The sequence below is a fragment of the Pipra filicauda genome, unplaced genomic scaffold (assembly GCF_003945595.2).
Source record: "Pipra filicauda isolate LSUMZ 115617 unplaced genomic scaffold, ASM394559v2 scaffold349_size1355687_pilon, whole genome shotgun sequence".
NCBI lineage: Eukaryota > Metazoa > Chordata > Aves > Passeriformes > Pipridae > Pipra > Pipra filicauda.
Window position 1 is genome coordinate 263,817 of NW_024104475.1, and position 20,289 is coordinate 284,105.

The 20,289-nt window shown below is 37.7% G+C and overlaps 1 protein-coding gene across 1 annotated transcript in view; it reads right to left on the bottom strand.

The window, feature by feature from the left end:
• The window catches only part of MAN1A1 (mannosidase alpha class 1A member 1), a 147,435-nt gene that overhangs the window by 104,676 nt on the left and 22,470 nt on the right, over positions 1–20,289 (bottom strand). The window contains exon 2 of the mRNA XM_027716302.2: positions 5,057–5,153. Coding sequence (XP_027572103.1) covers positions 5,057–5,153 — 97 coding nt within the window. The remainder of the gene's footprint in view (positions 1–5,056; positions 5,154–20,289) is intronic.

The following is a 20,289-nucleotide window of genomic DNA, read 5'->3' on the forward strand; positions in this document are numbered from 1 at the left end:
TAATAACATTTCTTATTTCAGTGACTATTACCAGCTGGTAAGAGTGGGAAAAGAAACAAGAAGTTCAATTTTCGACAGATCTAGCTTTCCATGTGTAACATGAAACAATACTGTGCTATTTCTAGAACACTCTTCTAATCTCTAGTATATTATACATTTCTGCATTTGAGAGCCAGCTCTAATATCTTTGTATTTGATAGAGCTTGATTAATTTCTCCTTCATAGCTAATCTCTGTTTTCTGTGGAAGCTTTTGGCATCTACCCATGCATGGTACCCATGTAGCTCAGCCACATTTTGTTATGGACTACCTTCTTTTGTTTGAACATGCCTCCCAGTGATTTGGTATTTCCACCCCTTACAAAGGGTATCATTCCCCACAAGGAACAATAAATCCTTTTTCATCCCATCTATGCCACTTTTTATTGACTTCCATATATTGTTCTGGAAAGTTTTCAACCTTTACCACTTACTATGAGTTCAAGTGTTCCACTTCCATGTATTAACTTAGAATTATATCTCCCATTTCACTAAGTGCCAGTTAAAATTAGGAATGTTAGTTCTCATTTACTATTTCTAAGTGCAGTTATCATCTGTTGGGGAATCCTTCTGGGTTTGTGGAACTGCTTGCAGTTTGCCTTTGGTGAAGCTACCCCAAGTAACTTATTTGCACTGTTAAACTTCACTCTGGTCATTCGATTTTTCAGTACTGTGAAATTAAATTAGTTAAATTTGAGAGTGTGACCTCAGCAGCTACAGATCCCTGTGAGAGGCTAGAAACAAGTCTGAAAAATGCCTTCTGAAAATCTAAAAAGACAATAAATGCATCTTTGTCAAGCAACTTGATCTCTTCTCACAAATGCTGTGTTGAGTCATTTATCCACATATCTGCTAATGTTATTCTTTACACAAGTTTCTATTAATTTAGTTGAGATAGATGGCAGGCTTACTTCCAAAATTAAGAACACATATCAAAATACAAAATTTCAAGGAATCCAGTAGGAACAGTGAAGATCGGGGTGGGGGGAAGATGTTGAAGCACAATTAATTGTCTAGAGCTATATTAACAAACTTATAGTCTAAAGATACACATTGTTATACATTGCAAGACAGTTTTGAATATAACTTTTGGCAGGCTTTAAAAATCTTCATACACCTCAATGCTCCATAACAGAAAATACAAAAGAACCACTTCAAATTGGGAGAAGCAGGACTTTGGCTTTGCAGATTGTATTTATTAAATGCCTCCCTTTTCCCCTCCAGAAAAGGTCCTTTTTCCCTTGCAGAGACTAATTATACTATGCCCACAAGTTACAATATTATTAAACTGGCAATACTGCACATGAAACACAGTTACAGACAATTAAAAAAGCCCTTCAGTAACAGTCACTTAAGTGCAGAAAACACTTCTAGAAAGAGCTCTTTGTTAGTGCAGCAACACTCATTAGTTTTAAAATTAATGCAGAAGGCCTGGAAAGGAATAGCTCCTGGGCTAGGGGCTAGTGGTATAGTGCTGTGAAAAAAATTGGCAAAATTGTGATTTCACCACTTTCACACTAGGAAGGTAGATTAATAAATGTCTACTTTAGCAATCATTGTTAACAGTAATCTGAAACTTTCAAGGTTAAAGTACTAAAAATTAACAGCATTTACTCAGGGCCTATTTTCCACTGGGTATATTCAGAGAATGATTAGTACTCACAGCAGAAGCCATAGCAGCATAGGAGACATGCCCTGTTTTGCTGATGCACAGGTAAGGTGCAAAGAGGTGCTAAGCTATTCCAATTTATTTGATTAACCTAGAAATAGTTGTATGTTTCATGGAATTTAACTAATAAGAATGACACAGAGACAATAACTAATGATTTTTTGTTTCTGCTTTTTCAAAGGGTTGTTACAACATGGTAAGAGCCAATGTGGCAAATAAAAAGGAAATAAAAACAGTATATGGATGTGCTGAAAAGACATTGCAATGGTCAGAGGCATGTATGTGGCTTTGGCTTCAAAGAGAAATGTTTCATTTTAAATATGTTTCCTTGTTTCTCTGAAGGTGTATTATTCTTAGTGTGAACACGAGACAACTTCTGCTCATAACACGAATATATCTACACTCTACCAGTCCAAAGACTCTCTCAACTTATCAAATACACCCTCCACACACACTGCTCGCAGATTACCAGCAAGATCAAGGCAGGTCCTTGTCTTCAAAAGTTGTTTTCAAGGCCAGGGACTAGGACAAATAAAATGTCATTTCCAGGTTCAACAAGAAGTTCTCAGCTACAGAATAGCTCTACTACTATTAATTTGTATGGAGTGGTAAAGAAGGGTTTTTTTTCTTCCCCCGAGATCAGAACCACCAGTTGTCTTTATCCTTTGTCCCATCAACATCCCATTGGCCATTTTCCTCTTTTCCTAGCCGAAGTACAGCGTTAGTATAGTTGCCAAATTCATGATGGTACACCTATGTCTAATTACACCTCTCAAAAGCCATCTTATTTTTGTATTTCAGAGGAACACATCATGACTTGCCTTCAAGACACAATCATTGTTATAATCCATCTACAAGATGGCTTATCATTACAGAAAGGAGTGATGCATTTATACTTTCAAAAATAAGCTTAGAAGCAGTATCATTTGAAAACAACTCTCCCCTTCTGCGTCAGGAGAGCTGTACTTGCAACATCTGCAACATAAAGCATCACACAGCACTGGAATCTGCCGTTCCTCACAGTGAGGTACTAAAAGTCTCTGTCCCATAACAGACACTCCTATTATATGCAAAGCAACATAACTGCAGCAATTAATTCATAGAAGGAGAGGTGTTTAAAATTAAACATCTGGATAATGAAATATGCTCTATCTTACTAAGACAATCAGAAACTTGTATTTTTGAAAAATTGAGACCTGGTAGCAAGACAATCATGACAAATTGGAGATAGTTATGACGTATGACAGTGAACTGAAGGTCTTGATTTCTGAAGATTATGAGGAAATTCACAGGACACAGAGCTGAACTTATTCTCAAATAATTCAATTCAGAATTACCCTAAAAGTAGTAAACCATCTGTAATCTCTCTCTCTCTCTCTTTTTTTTTTTTAATAAGAAACAGAAACAAGGGAGATAAGGAAACTTGTCTGTCCTTTCACAAGGAAAAAAACCAAAACGCAAACCGATCACCCTTTTCTCTTATTGTTTTATGAAAAAGAAGGTATTCTATTTGTTGAATTCAAACATGAAGGTACAGATCAGATCCCATCATCCCAGGAAACTGAGAGAAATGAGATTTTGTTTCTAAAAACAAAAGGAAATTATGGATTCGGGAAAGGGTACTTATGAGACAGACCTGCTTGCAGATATGCTGTTCTTTGGTATTCTGTAAAGTTATTCAGCAGAAAGAGACCTGCTTGCTCATTTTGATTTGTCACCAAGATCAATAAGAGTGAAGATGTTTCTAAGGAAAACTCCTCAGCAACAAGATCTTATACTAAATGACCATGATGAGAAAGTGATCTGCATTTAGACTGACTCTGGCTCTTACTCCTTTAAGTGCAGTTTTACTTTCACAGTGAATTGTGCCTGCAGTGCCTTAAACTGATACAACATCCACAGAAATCCTGCTTAAGAATTTCACAAGTCAATATACATCTACAGCTTTTTCTGTGATTCCATGCAATATTATCGAACCTTAGAAATTTTTATACCACTTCTGATTCCAACTGAAACTACATTAAGTGTTACAATTTTCAGGAAATTATGTGCCATTTTGTTGTCCTCCAAGAAAACAGGATTGCATTAAATAGTTCCTCAAGTGATTTAAACTGCACAAGTCACCTGAAGAAAATAAATAATTTTAGTTAATTTAAGAAAACAGAAGGAAACAGAAGCATGACTGAACCCTGAAGTTCTCCCAGAGTATTCTGGTTTCAAGCACTCAATTCAGGTCTGAAGTCCAATTACTAACTAGATAATAATTACTTTATAGCAGCTTTGATGTTATCTTGGGTAGACAAGCTGTGCAGCAAGATCAATATAGATGTTGCATTTTCAAAATAATTTTTGTAATCACAACTGCTGTCTCTTAGCAACTTCCAAATATAGTTGAGGATTTGATAAGTGCTCTATTTAGATCGTTTCAGGAAATGTTTCTACTTCAAACTATCCTTTCAAAAAATTCAACAAAGTTAATTCTTGTTAAAATCAAAATTATGTATTGATTTCTCAGTTATAGAAATTTGTTAATTTTTCAGCTTTCTGTTTGGAAAACAGAAGCCATTTGAATACAAAAATTGATGTTAAACAGTTTAATTCTTCATTTTTCTGCAAAACTGATGATGACACTTCAGGGGACTGCTTTCTTACACTTCCTCAGAATGCTGATGCTCTCCAGATATTTATCCAGCCATATGTCCCACACTGGAAAAGTCTTGTCTCTTTACAGTGGATTTCTGCAGTGATTTTTGTGCCTCTCCTAATAGAACTTTTCAGCCCCATATTTGTTCTACACTGATAACAACTTGGGTGTTATTTAGCATTAGCTGTACAACACTTAGAGGAGCAAATAATGGTTATATTAATGAAAGAGAAAGCCTGGTAAAGGAATCTGACTGATATAGATTAACAAGGTTTTTTTAAGGGATGGAAATAAATTCCTGAAAACTGCAGACAGCTTCGGCCACCTTCAGGACTGTAGAGAGCACCGTTTGCTCCTTGTACAGGATTTCTTTCTTAGAGTTTTTGTTCCCTGCTAATTGAATGTGGCGTCAATGAGTTCCACTCCACATGAAAAGTTTAAGACAGGGCAGTATTTAATGCAACAAAACTATATCTTTATCATGCAGCAATGCCATGCTCCATTGATTCTCATTCAGATAGGAATCTATAAAAGTCACAGAAAGCATCATCCTCATTTACTGTTATTTTTTATACATAACAAAAGCAACAAACATCATGCTGCATGACAGAGAGCAGAAAGAAAACATGTTTATCACCTATAAGCTTTTCAGCTGATTTACTGTTTTATGCTAACGTCACTAAGCACAAAAATACACTCTACTCACCAAATAAATTGCTCGAATGTCCTTGCTTAGATATGGGTTTCAGTTCATTTAATCCCCATGCGTAACGCTTATAATTATCCCAGGCATGCTTCATCATCTGTAGGGAAACGAAAGCAGGATTATAATGTTGATTTAGTAAGAAGCCACAGCAAATACCAACTTGAGAATATTCTCAGTATTAAACACATTTAATTCAATTCTTAACCAAATTCCTGTTGTATGCACTATAACTACGAAATACTCAGTACAGAATAGCAGTGGCACTGTTTTCCAGGGGGCAGTGGGATGGTTACCATAAGAATTCCATGACTGTCCACTTCTACTGTTATCTGCAAGTTTATGGTCAAGACAGTCAAGAAAAAATTAGTTTTTTAGGAAGGGAATTCATTGTGTCATATATCAATTAAATTAAGATTTTATTTCCCTTAAGCACACACCTCTGAAACTGAGGGAACTAATATTTTTAAAGAAGCTTTTTTTCACCTGGAGGAGGAATTTTTAAGGTCAAAATTAAGCTCACAGTAGTTTTCAGATTCTGACAGAGACTTGCTTGCATAAAACTAGCTGGCTCAAGCTCAGTATGGCTAATAACAGTAAAATAAAGCTAAAGTGGCTAGACGGAACATCTAGGAAAGATTTCGTGGTATGTTATTATGATATAATCTTTTTGTTACTATGAATTCCTCTGTAGCTACTTTCGTATGCCATTTTGCACAAATGGTAAAACTTTTACAAATTAAACTCATCACTACAAAAGCATGTTTTGCATAAAAAGAGGTGTACCACAAATATATACTGCTTTGGGAAACAGCCTCGGGAGCCCAGAACAGCAGCACTGCAGTAAGAGCAGAGGGCACCCACATCAGAAGCCAGGGTAGTGGGTTGACTCAAGATGACTTCACACTCTTTACCACCACCACCACCACCAGACACACCTGGCCCAAACTGTCCTTTTCCAGGGTGGTCCAGGTGCATTGCCAGGATCCTACCTGTTCCTCCTCAAAGAACAATGTGAGAACAATGCATGCAGCTCTGCAGGCCTGGTGATGAACCACCGCCACCCAGGTGTTAGTGGGTCTAACACCTCCCATTACCAACCACCACCCTTAACACCTGCCCAGGAAGAGTTTTCTTTAAAGAAGCAGCACGACAAGCAGCCTGATTTTGCATAACAGAAAAAAAAGATTTTGCCTCCTTTTTGTCCCTCTTCCCCTCTTCCACAAGGCAGAGCAGTGTTGGGAATGCCAGAGGTCATCTTCTAGACAAAAAGTGACAATTTCAGACCTTTTCAGAAATACTGCTTCAGGCTGTCAGCTGACAACACTGCTCTGTCCTTGCTTTCAGACCTCTTCTTGAGGCCATGTGTGTCAAGGATAATTCTGTTAAGTAACAGTTATAATCCTAAATTTAAAAGCAGCAGCCTTGGGACATGCTGATAATAGTAATCCTGCACTTTCTCCTTTCCTCTTTCCTTTGCTCAAATCACAGAGAAATTATGTCAATTAAAAATCTGTATTAAGCCGTACTATAATAGATGACAAGAGATTTTCTAGAGTACCACTATACTTATGAGAATAAACATTTCTTTGCTATTTATGGAATCATAAATGCACATCTATCCTGCAGGAAAATTCATCTATGTTAATCTATGCTACAGCCCTTACAGGCCCAGTGTTACAAATGCAAAAATTGGCAACTGCATTTAATACACGAACATTTTCAACCAGAAGGTTAGCCTGGTGTCAGATCTCAGCTGAAAGGCAGCAAGAGGCCCAAGGAAATGGTCTGAGGTCATGGATGGCACCAATATGCTAGATGGCAGGAGCAGTGTCCATTGCTTGACTGCACTGCAGAATGGCTTAGGAGCTCTCCAAGGATGGGGCTTTTTGTCCCAATGCAGAACTGATAATAGGCAGCCAAGTGGGAGACTTTATTTCTGTGAGGCATTCCCAATTCCTGGCTACAAGAATCAAGACTACATGAAACCAACCATTTGTCCACAGTATATTTTCTATTTCACCAATTGAAATTTTCTGGTAATTTTGTCTGTTATATGAGAAAGACTTACTCTGCCCTGCCATCATGTGCCAGACCTCCAAGCTCAGCTTTAAATTCTCAAAGATTTCAGGAGGCTGAATCCTATGCTTTGTACAAGCTTATTTTCTCATGAAATCATGTCAGAATCTTTTCATTTGTTTAATCTCAATCAGGGACACCACACAACAGGGCTTTTTCAAAACTAAACTCGTAATTAAGTGGCCTGAATCAAAGTGCCTAATGATGCAGTATTATAACAGAATTAAAATTGCTCAAGACAGTACTGCAGTGATCCTTCCCCTTTTCTGTCCTTTTTCACCTAGCACATCCATGCTCCTTCTCTTGCATAAGAAATGCAGTGCTCACGTATTTCCATACCAAGTCAGTTCAGGAAACAGAAACTTTTTGTTCTGAGGAAATTTTTGTTCTGAGGATCATTTTTGTCCCGTCTGATCCTCAAGTCAGATTTTCCCGAGTATCAGAGTTACCAAGCGGGAAAGGCAGGAACAGCTCCAGACCCAGTTCAGTCTAGCCACAACAGTCACGAAATGCATGATGCCACAAGATGTCTTATATGCACTCAGTTGCCTTTAGTTTTTCCCAATGGATCGATGTGTCAATCATACTGTATCTTAAATGCATGTGTGATTTGGTAGTAGAAACCCCTAGGTAATAAGACAGGAAGACAGTAGACACAACCCCCTAATAATACTTATTATTGTGTGCTAGTGAACAACTGATTTGGGTTTTTTTTCCAAAATGTCCTCTCATTTTGTAACTACTCAGGTATAATTGTTTAATTACTTCTCAGGAAATTACAATGTGTGAATCCATAAAGCCAAGCAGACAGAAGAAAACCCCAACCCACAGTAATTAAAAAAAAAACCAAAACAAACCACAAACAAAACAACAAACCCCCCAAAAAACCAAACAAACCCCCCAAACTACCCATCCCCTCCCCCACAAAAAAAAAAAAAGTTAGGAAATATTCCAGTAGGAAAACCCCCACCAGAATCTACTGAGCAAGAGATCCAATTCATCTCTTTTGGCTAATCAAAGAGTTTTTTAAGAACTCTTCCAGAAAGCCTAGATTTAGACAAAACCACCAAGGTTAGTAAGTAAATTTACTCCTAAGAAAATGCACTTTTAGAACATATTAGCTTTAGATATTTGGAGGTTTATGGGCATAACAATGAAAGCAAAATGCAACTCCAGAAGTAGTCAGTGAGCCCTCTAGCGTTTCAAAAGAACATGAGTCATTCCAACTAGACACAAAAGCGAATGGCTATTGAAATAAAGGACTTAGTGTTATTGTTTTACTTGCTGAGCAAATAGCCCCTAGATGTGAGAGCCAAGAAACCCTACCTCAATCAACACTGCCTGCTGCACAAGTGAGTTTAGGCATCTAACCTATCAAGAAGTCTAAATTTCAAGAATTCAATACATCAGAAATAATCTACATGCTTTCCCTCCTCTGTAAATTACAAAACTATATTAAGTTTCCCACTATATTAACTTCCTATTTGTTAATACTTTTATTTTCTATGTAAGAATGAAAAAGTTCTAAAATATCGAGGAGCAATTTTCATGGACCCAGTCCACTGATAATTCTTTGCTTAGGCAAAACTCCTAGCACTGGTACTTAGGGAATTAATTTTAACAGTTTTTTGGATAAGTCTATCTATCTTTGCAGTCTTCCCCCTTCTGTTTGCATGAGACATCCACAAATCATTATCTCCAGATTTATTTTTTTTTAATTCACAAGGGCCCTTCTGATCACACCGCTGACTACTTGTATAAGTACTGTTGATCACCTGAAATTTCTAAATAAAGATCAGTTACTGAGAACATCTGTATATCAATACAGTATTACAGATCCTGTTAAAAAGAGAAATTCCCAATAAGAGAGAGTCTAAGAGCTTTTGACTAGATGATTCCAGATACTCTCAAACTCCTCCACAGTATAACTAGTAAAATTATTTCACCTGACTGCTTTCAAATAATTCTGTATTAGCCTTCCAGAATGTTAATAGGCAGAGCTACATTTGCACAGAGGTATCCCTCAGTCCTTCTAGTTTTACTAAGATATGTTAACAATCACAGAACGGTTGGGATTGGAAGAAAGAAATCATCTGGAAATCAACTAGTCCAATCCCCTCTATTAGGGCAGGTTCATGCAGAGCAGTTTGCACAGGATTCTGTCTGGGTAATATCTTTGAATAGTTTTGAATATCTCCAGAGAAGGATAATCCACAACCAGCAGCTTGTTCCAGTGCTCTGACACTCTCACAGTAGAGATGTTTTTCCTGACATTCAGATGGAACTCCCCATGTTTCAGTTTTTGCCCATTGCCTGGCACCACTGAAGAGTCAGGCCCCATCCTCTTGACATCGGCCCTTAAGATACTTGTATGCAATGATAAAATGCCATCTCAGTTGTCTCTCCTTCAGGTTAAACAGGCCCAGCTCCCCTAGTCTTTCCTCATAAGGGAGATGCTCCAGTTCTCTAATCATCTTCATAGCCCTTTGCTAGATGCTCTCCAGTAATTCCTTGTCTTTCCTGAACTGGGAAGACCAGAACTGGACACTGTTCATTGAACCTCAAACTCTAGAAGAGCCTGACATCTCACTGGGAAGCCATATGCCGACGTTAGTGAAGTCTCTTTCTGATGGAGTCCTATCTCAGGTCCCTCACAGTCAGATGTGGTAGTGGAAGGTTTGACTAGCTAGCACTGTTTCACTAGTAAGCTGACTGCTTTTCCATCTTCAGAAAGAAATGGGGCACTGAGTTTTACTTATGAAGTCAGAAAATGCCAAAACACTAACCCACCTCTCCTGATAGCTATTGCAATTGCTATCAGCTAAGTCACTCAGAAGAAAAAGGTGAAGGTCTGACATTATACACAAAATGACCTCTGTATTTCTTTATCTTTAAAGGAAGCATTTTGAAATATAATTTTAAAATCCTTCTCAAACCACTGAAATTAAAATAAAAAAGTAAAATTCAAAACCCAGCAATTTTTTCTCCAGAAGCAAAAATAAAGACCTTTTCTACAGCTGTAATGTTGGAGAACTAAAAGATGATGATAATGCACTCCAATTCACTGGCATTTTAGTTACTGCCACCTTTCAAAGCACTCTTAATGCACTGTCTACAGAGGACATATAAGTCACTTGAAATCTGCAAAATATAGTTCTATTCAAAAAGGAATACTCATGAGTTCAGGCACAAAATGTTGCCAAAAAACAACAGCAATGTTGAATCAGCACAGTAATAGTGGTATTTAGATGTAAACTACTGCAGTACCAGGTGGAATGAAAATAATAGGTTTATTTTTAGCAGTTACATGCAAGTGGGGGAGATGTCAAAGAGGACATTAGGAAAAGAATTAAAGTACCTTCTAGAATTGAGATATTAAAGGAAAAAAAATAATTCACTGCATGAAATAGTACCACCCTGACCTTCAACAGAGCCATTTAAATGTTGCCAAGACAAAAGAGGAAGGCAGAAGACTAAGGTACTGAAAGCTCAAAAAATGAAGAGTCAAGTCAATAAAAAACAAACATCCCCAAAAACCAAAACAAACCTCTGACTAAAATGTAAGTTTATCTATTAAACTCTCACTGCTAGATTAAATAACCTTTTCTTTCTCAGCTTACATGGATCTTTTTACACATTTAACTTATTCTCACCTTTTAAACTCCTTACCAGAACTACATGTCCATTTAGTCTAGTCTCCCTGCTTCTTCTCTCCTTGCTGCTACAACTAAAATGTCATTCTCTCACAGTCAGCAAGGGAAATTAAGGAAGTCCCTAGAATTAGTAAGTAACCTCTATAGATGTTCCACTTAAACTTTCCTCCTGTACAATTCAACTTGCATGGTTCATGACTGTACTTAGTCTGGTTGTGATGGAGTTAGCATCCATCAGAAGAGCCCCTATGGTGTTTTGAATTTGTGCTTTTGAATTTGTGCCTGAAATAACATTGGTAACACAGCAATGTTTTGGCTATTGCTGAACAGTACTTGTACAACAACAAGGTTTTCTCTTTTTCCAACTTCTGCCCCTTTTCTACTCTCTCCAAGAAGTAGGATGGAGGGAATGGCTATGAGCTTGAGAGGGGATACAGATGGGACAGCTGACCCCAGCTGGTCAAAGGATTATTCCCTACCGCATTAATACCATGTTCAGCAAAAAAACTGGGGCAGAGGAAGAAGGAGGGGTTTTCCAGGGTGGCTGTTCTCAGAGACTGGGCATCAGTTTGCTTGTGGGAGGTTGTGAGTCATTGCCTTTGCCTCACTAGGCCCTGCCCCTTCCTTCCTTCACTTAATAAATGGGCTTTATCCTGACCTACCAGTTTTCTCACTTTCATTCTTCCTGCTCTCTTCTGCAGCCCTGGGCCAACAGCTGTGTGGTTGCTTAGCTGTTGGTCCAGGTGAACCCAACACAGTGTCTCATAATATCTTCAGTGCAGGAAGTTTGTGATCACAACAAAACCCCCAGCTGGTTTCTTTGCTCTGATGACAATATTACATTAACTCTTAGCAAAAACTCAAGCTTTAGAAAGCCTTACATTCTTACATTCTGTTCCCATTACTGTTAACCAACAAGCTATCTGAGACTCGGTGAATCAGAGTCACAGAAGGGTTGAGGCTAGAAGGGACTCGAAGTCATCCTGCCCAAAACCCATCAAAAGACCTATTCTCAACTGTTTTCAGAGCCCTCAAGTACCAGCCAAATTGCAGTACAGCTAAAAACCCCCCATATTTCAGAAATCTATTATGAGTAAATGTACCTTTGAGTGTACTGCCACCAATTAGGATTACTCTATGAAAAACTGCAGGATCTCCTTCAGCTGATTCACTATCAGTTTTCATAAAGCTATGCTGTATATTCAAGCACTCTGTTTAATATGCTCTTACTGAATCTACTGATTATAACAGTGAATAATTTTTGGCAATACAAAGCCTGTGTTTCTTTAGTTATCAAAAGTATTACATTTGTGTTTCCTCATCTTTACAATGGTATTTAATGTAACATTACACTTTAAAGAAATACAAGTTATTAACTGAGTTTACTGATCTTGTCTTGAATAATATGCATCTTGAGAACATGAAGTAATAGGTGAATTTTTCTCTGTATCTCAATATACGACTCTTATTCTAGGATTAGTAAGCACAACTACATTGCAAAATAATTTGACAATTTCCCTTGTTTCTGAGCATGATCTCTGTTACTTTTGTCAATATTCACTATTATTGCTTTGGTAGTATTTTAAACCTTTTATTTCAATCTTTTCTTGCAGTTCTAAATGTAATTGTACCACACTCCAATGTCTTTTCCATATCAAAGTGTTTTGATCACTTAAACTGCCTTGATTTATTTTTTAAGGTAATTTTTGTCAGTATTCAGATCTTTTTACCCTGCTCAGACCGGCACTATGTTGGAAATTCTAGGTAAAGATGTAGGGTGTTCTACTGAAGTTACTTCTTCACTAATTAGTTCATAACCTTATCTAAGCAGACACACAGATACGACTAAGAGTGATACATGTCTGGTTTTGGCTTTTTCAGTTACACTGTCTACTGTCATACTGGCCTGCTGAGAACATCTGTTTTAAGCATCTTTCCATAAAACAAAAATTCAAAGTTAACTTCTTGACTGAAGACCAAGATTCACTAGAAAACTAGTTAAAACTGGTTTATATTCAAATCATGTTTTCTATAGGTAAAATTGTGTCTAGACTTTATTTTCAAACTAAAAATTAGCAATTATAGCTGTATGAATTTTAAACTCTTCATTTTCTGTTACTATTTCTTATTCCAGAAACAAAGCTGAAAAAACAATCTCAAATGTACAAAGAAGGTTCATCTCAGTAGATACTATTTACTTTTCTCCCTTGAATCTGACAGACGAAGATAAAAATGACAGACTCGCTTTCTCTACTGGCAATAGAAATCTGTTTTTCACCTTAAAGACACATAAAATAAATCCTGTCACTATGAACTTTCATTTATATAACCACTTCCTATCTGTCAGTAGGATGCTTATTGCAGATCAGGAGTTTGACAGATTTTTCGTGTTTATAACCTCATTTCCTAACACGGCATCATCCCAAGTTAAAAGCAAGCTACGCACTGTCAATGTTTGTTTAACAGTCACTGCCAAAGTGACACTGTTACTAACGTAGCAGGTGGATGATAACCATGCTCAGAAGCCTGGAGGAGGTCCTGTGAGTGCTTCCTGATGGGACTTCCACTTAGCCAAGAAAAGCTGCAAAGGAGTATTTAGTATTAGTTAATGGGCCAGCAACAAGGATTCCCAGTTGTGTTTTCCACTAAGCAGCAGAGAGTGGTTTTGGGAACATTTAGGCGCTCACTGCTTCACTGCTCATCGTGAAAGGAACGAAGAACTCTTAAAAACTCACAAGTTCATCCAACAGTGCCGCCCATAGCGCAGGGCATTGCCACACACTAATTCACTTCTTGCCTGCAAAGACAAATTAAAATAAAAAATCCAGTATCTCCATATAAAAAAGGAAGTAAGAGGGGAAATAAAAACATTAAGGCCTATTCTGAGGATTAATTTGTCATTTGTATTGCAAAGCACTTCAAACTCCTCAAATGGAAAGCCTGACAGAAATGCTAAGTATTATTCTCTTGTGTGTTAAGTTACAGATAAGCTTCTATTCTTGTATTTCCATTCCTCACAGTAGCTTGTAAGCCTCTTTAGTAGTGTATTAGACTATTCAACTAATATTCATCATATGCTGTTCTGGGCATCGTTTGTTAACCAGGGACAGACGTTGCACAGTGCTTCATTCTGTTACTTATTTTAAAAGGAATCAATTATCCTATTAATTCTGTAACAAGAATTTAATTAAAAGGTAACTAAGGAGAACAGGAAATTTGCAGGTAAGGTATTTTCTACACTTATTCTATTACTACATATTTTATTTAATGCATAAGTAAACAAGAAAAAAGAGACTATTTCATATAAGAAATAACTAATAAGAACAGCAGCTCTTATGCTTTGATATGCACCTAAAAAAAAATTAGTTCATTTGAAAATGATTGTATGACACACCAAATGTGATAACAAGCTATGTTTTACTCATTTGTCAGGCATACCTCTCCTTGTTAAAGAGTAACGTACTGCTAAAGCTATGATTTTACCGAAAAACTGGAGATACCAGAATGTTTTACTATTAGTTTCTGAGAGCTGGGCTATAGTGTTTTAATTATTGAATGGTTCATTTTAGTAGAAGTCACAGTGCGATAAGGCAGAGGAACTTGAAGGAAGACTAGAGTTCATACGCATACTTCAAGTATTGGTATCGTACAGTACAAGCCAATATGTACAGCCTGCTTCTTCCCTGGCCATCTCACTGCTACAGACACACGAAAAGCAAACTATTTCACGAAGCACAGAAGCATCCTGTCTGAGATTCGTTCCTTGACTAATCAAAAACTATGAAGGCAAGAACAGTGTACAACCCTTCCCACAAAGAGCACCGTCCTTGCACTTTCCGTAACCAAAGGTCTGGCTAATTTCAGCCAAACGAAATCATCAATTTCAGAGAAAGAGAAAAAAAGGTGGTTCAAAAATCTTGCCCATATAGTTACCCAAATCTAATAAAACAGCATTAATGCTACCTTGAACCATCCAGAGTAGATCAGTTTTAGCTCAGTTTTAGATTCATTCGCTCAACTCCAACTGTCTTTCACCCAAAGTAAACAAAATAGACATGCAAGAAAACACTATTTCCTTATAAAACTGAGGGATTTGGATCATTTTTTTTTATTATTATTTTTTATTTCCCCTCCCAGGTAAGCTAGGATTTGAGTATGTTCTTTAGGTATTTAAATATTTTTTCCTGAAAACATCTGCCTTGAAAGCATCAATTAAGATATTGATTGAACTGCTTTGTCCTCCAACTCTCAGTTACTAGAGGGCGAACTAACTACACATTCTCAGTAACTACACCAGTAGAAAAAGAAAAAAAATATAGCACTGAAGTGTAGCATTACGAAATTGAGCACAGATTATATTAATGTTGAAGATGTTCTATTTTCAACTTATTTCAGTTGCCATTTATGCCTTTATACATACACACACAAGATGGAAATCTTAAATGAACTATCCAACTCATCCAGTTACAAACAAACGAGCAGTCTAAAGAACGAGCTATAGAGCCTCTATCTTACAACTTAGCAACTGTTACCAAGATCTGCATTTCAGAAAAAAAATGAAGCATACAGCTTGTCACTCAAAACCACTGCATTTCTCCCTCGTTGTCTTCTTCAAACACTTAACAAAAAAGTCAAATGCACCCTTTTAATCTCTGTGATGGACAAATCAGTGATGCTCCAATGTTCTCCATTTTCTTTTCCTAAGGAGAGTCATCGTTACCTAATTTTTTAAAGAACCAAATCACACAGATGTTTTCTGTTACTGAAACATCCATCAAAAGAGAAACATACCACATCATAAGGTAATGTGGAAGAACTGAAGTCATTGTTCATTACTGACAATAACCAGAAAGAAAGCTGAAACATTTTCACTTAAAACAGAAAAGCAGTAAAGTGTTGTACAAGAAAATAAGGTATTTCTTTGATCTTAAGCAGAATTAGTAGCAGCCTCTGAAGATCATGCACAATTTGACTAACATCATAAAAAGGGAAAGAAAAAAGAAAACAATTCATGGAATTACTACTCTTATGAAGAATAGTGGTATACATAGACTCATCCCACTCAGTGTAATTTTTTTTCCCTAGGTTACTTATGACTTGCTACAGTTTCCAAGAACTCCCAAGCTGAACACTCTGAACAGTTAGGCTCCTGCAACTGCATGATACAATCATGCTTTTGTTCTCTATTTTTTTCCTACTGATCTTCAAAAAGTTATTTGATAAGGTTTGCTTCTAATTAGATTATAAATTATTCATGGCATAGACTGTATCTCCTGCTTGTTCATTAGGTACCTGGCACTCCATAGCCATGTGGCCAGCAAAGTTCCCAATCTCAGCAGGGTAATGCAAACAAAAAAATAAGCACAGTGTTATGCACTACGACACAGCCACATGAAGTGATTAACATCAAGGTGATTCAAGCTGCTGTTTCAGAGCACAATTAAAATCCACAAAAATGAAGTAAGATGGATTTAAAGAATCTGTTTACTTTCATACATTTTGAACCTCAGTCTCGCTTACATGCTTCTAGATTTTACTCTACTGTTAAAGTCAGTAAGTAACAGAGTTTTGGCCACCCTGTTAAATGGAAAGTATCAGTATATCCAGGCCTATCCAGGATGTCTTTAAGACAAAAACCAAAGAGGAACAACAAATAAAAAAAGTAACAACCCTCCAGAATGAGTCTACATTCATCCCACAATCTTGTTTCTCTACCAGAGAATTGGGAGTGACAAGACAGTATCCTTGATGGTAAGAAGTTTTAGTTGTGATAGGAATGCCAGACTAGCTCTGAAAGGCAAAATTTCAGATGTACTTCCTAAGAGAAATTTTTCTTTAATTGTATTTTCTTTTATTTCATTACATTTGATTGAAGCAAGTACTTATCTTCTTTTTCTCTATCTTTTTTTTTTTCTCTTTTGTAGCTTTTTTTTTTAAGAAAATTGAACAGTGAGCCATGCATTATTAGTAGATTTGGGACCATTACCAACCTAATTGAATGGCTAACAATAGTAAGTAAAAACACAAACCAGCCATAAAAACTATTAGAGTTTCTCAGTTAATGAGAAACTTACTAGAGCTTGATGTGGTCCCTGAATTCACCAAGCACAGGGCACTTTGAGCTTTCCAAAATGCTGCGTACTGGCAATAAATACTTTACTCATCCTCATGCCATCAGCTTTTGACAAAAGCCCAGACCAGACCAGATCATATCGAATCCTTATCCATGTGTCACTAATTGTCAGATGTAAGAATTTTTCTCCTCTTCACCTGCCCCAAATGAGTTCTTCCTTTCCATTCCCTTCTCCTCTCTCCAGCATCCAGCTAAAGATGCTGAAGTACTCCACTGCTAAAGCTCATTACTGCGGCCATGGTGAAACTGCACTTTCAGAAGTCAGACAGCCTGTTCACTGAACAGTATCTACATAGATTAATCAGATGCACAGTTGCTGCACGGATCAAGGGCTAAGTCTGCATCATTAACACTGTCCTCAGAGAAGTATCTTCAGCCTAATAGCCTGGAATTAGAACAAAAGGATGGGACTGTTTCCCAGCAGCTGAAAACCAGTGGTCAAAAGCAGGCGATACTAATTTGTGACCTTTCCCCTCATGTCCCTCTCTTTTAACATCTTTATTAAAACACGGTAAAACCTGCAGGATGTGATGTACCATTATCAAATTTGTAAGTGACACCATTTTGGGGTGGGGAAAGGAAATCCCATCTGGGAGTCAGGGCTGTCATTTGCAGAGGCCAAAACAGGATGGAGAATAGGCCAAAAGGAACTTCATGACATTTAGTGGGGAGAAATGCAAAGTCTATAACCCCTGGTGATGGTGCAGATTGGGAAGTAGCTCTGTAAGGAAAGCACTGGGATTCAGCTGCAGGTAGCTGTGCACATGCCTGCCTGGGCAGAAGGACAGGACACAGCTCATCCATTACAGGATGAGATTACCCTCCTGCTTTCTTTCAGTGCTCATGAATCCACATCTTGATGCTGCATCCAGTTCTGGGCCTCCCAGTACAGAAAAGGTATCAATAAACTGACATGAGTCCATTGGGAGGTGCGGCCCAAGCTGGACATGGCTGGAGCAGTTGTGCCATGAGGAGAGGCCGAGGTACGGGCTGGCTCAGTCTGAGGGGAGATGGCTCCAGGAGTGCCAACAGCAGTCCCTGGTACCTGTGGGAAGGTGGTCAAGAAGAGAGACAGACAGACACAAGGAGCATCAGCTGGACCAAATGAGAGAGGTTCAGGTGGTGCACAAGGAAATAGCTTTCCCCTGGGGCAAGGGAGGCAGAGGTGTGCACCCAGGGAGACTGTACCAGCTCCGTCCTGGGGGATTCCAGCACTGAGGGGGCACAGACCTCAGCAGTCTTGTCTGACCTTGGTGCTGAACATGCTGAGGCAGGGCCAGATCAAGGACCTTCTCATACCCACAAACCAAGTTATCCCGCAATCCAACTGAATTCAGTATGGATTGCACATATTTACCTACATTTTACAGGGCCAGTAAATTGACTTGCTTCTCACGAACAACAACAAGGACACAACTCAAATTTCAGCCCAAGATAGTGGCCATTTAAAACATTCTGGATGAGAACTGTGAATTGTTAAAGCCTTTCCCCACCCTTCAGAAATATTTCAAGGTATTTTCTGTACTGAATAAAATACATCTACAAATTCATGATTTCTGCCCATTTCACATTTACATCTACTTATCTTAGTCACGATTGTTCAAACAGCTTTCCCAGGTCTGTACTTGATTTCAGAAAAAAATACTTTAAGAAGTATTTATTCCTGCAGCCCTCAAATTATCTCCAGGAAACATGGGCCACATTGCAGCAAATTTTCTGAGGTGAAAATTTCTTGTAAATTAGTCATCACATCTCCCTGTGCAAAGAGTGAAATAAGCACCACAACAGTTATTTTCCTTCAGCAATTTTATCATAGCATTTGAAACTGATATTCTAAGCCTAAACATTACCATTCTTTGGGTGGTATTTGTGTTTTTCTCTTGAAACATTTATTAGATTACCCAGCCTGTGGATCCTGACACAATCAGTGCTGGTCAAGTTCCCCTACTACAAGACACTTGAACCTTACACCTTTTGCTTAGTTCCACTGCCACAGTATATACATGTCACAGAGCAGTGACTGGATTTGTAAATTAGCTTTCCAGTTCACATAAACACATCTGCAAAAAAAGTAGTATCACACTTCCCCCATGCCCAACAGATACCTACTGGTATCCATAATTTCCTTCAGTCAAGCTGGAGTATGGATAACAGCTTGGAAATGATGTCTTTGTACTGAAAAGTACACCTATGCCATGAATCCTTTTGTGGAAGGATACAGTTTAATAACAAACTTTAAAAGCTATACAAATCTGTTCTTATTTACAAAAATTAATTTAACCCTGAGGTAGTATCTCTTCCAGTACTATATACAGCATATTAGCTCTTTATATAATATTTTTCTTATGTATCCAAATGTTCCTCAGCAAGAAGCAATTATAAATGATATAGAAAATTATAATACTGTTAATAGTTCATCAGCTCCACGTGAATTTGAGAACAGCTGTCACAGGCTTACGGAGAATATCTGTGCTCACGTTTTCATGACAGGCAAAAGAAATCAGATGCTCAGTTGTACAAGAAAATGAATGGAAAACTATAAAACCTTTATGAGATAAAAACAGCCATGAGGGATACTAGTGGTCTGTTCCAAACACCTCCTAGCAGTAGAGGATACAGAAGAAAAAGAAAGGATTCAATTAAGAGGCATGAAAATATTTTTGTCAGTGGAAAGGCTGAAAAAATAGCTCTGTTTATTCGTAAATGGGTAAAAAGAGAACAAGATAAAAATAAAGCCATACAAAAAGTAAGGGTTGCTCCTGAACATCTTTGTAAAAGACAAAAGGAGAAAATGAAGCATGAAAACATTAGGTTTGTTACTGAAAAGGCAAACACTCAAGAATCCTTGCCAGAAGATACAGTGACAACCTAACAGGATACTGAAGGATGTGAGAGAGCAGATGGTCATAGTGGCCCAAACCTCATACTGCATTTCCTAAGCTGTTAACAGAAAGTGCTTCAAATGCCTTACAGTTTTCACATTGTAAAATGGAACAAATGGAACATAATTTCAGTATGCATATCTGTAACGCAACTAATGGCATGATGACTTTCAAGCACTGTAGTGTTGTCAGGAAACACCTTCCACCCCACGCACCCAGTAAAGACTTATTATACAATCATAGAATTGTTTAGGTTGGAAAAAACCTCTAAGGTTTTTTTTTTTTCTAAGGTCATTGAGTTCAACCATTAACTCAGCACTGCCAAGGTCACCAATAAAACACGTCCTTAAGCACCACATCTATGTGTCTTTTAAATACCTCCAGGGATAGTGACTCAACCACTTCCCTAGGCAGCCTGTTCCAGTGTTTGACAACCCTTTTTGTGGAGAAATTTTTCCTAATATCCAATCTAAACCTCCCATGGCACAA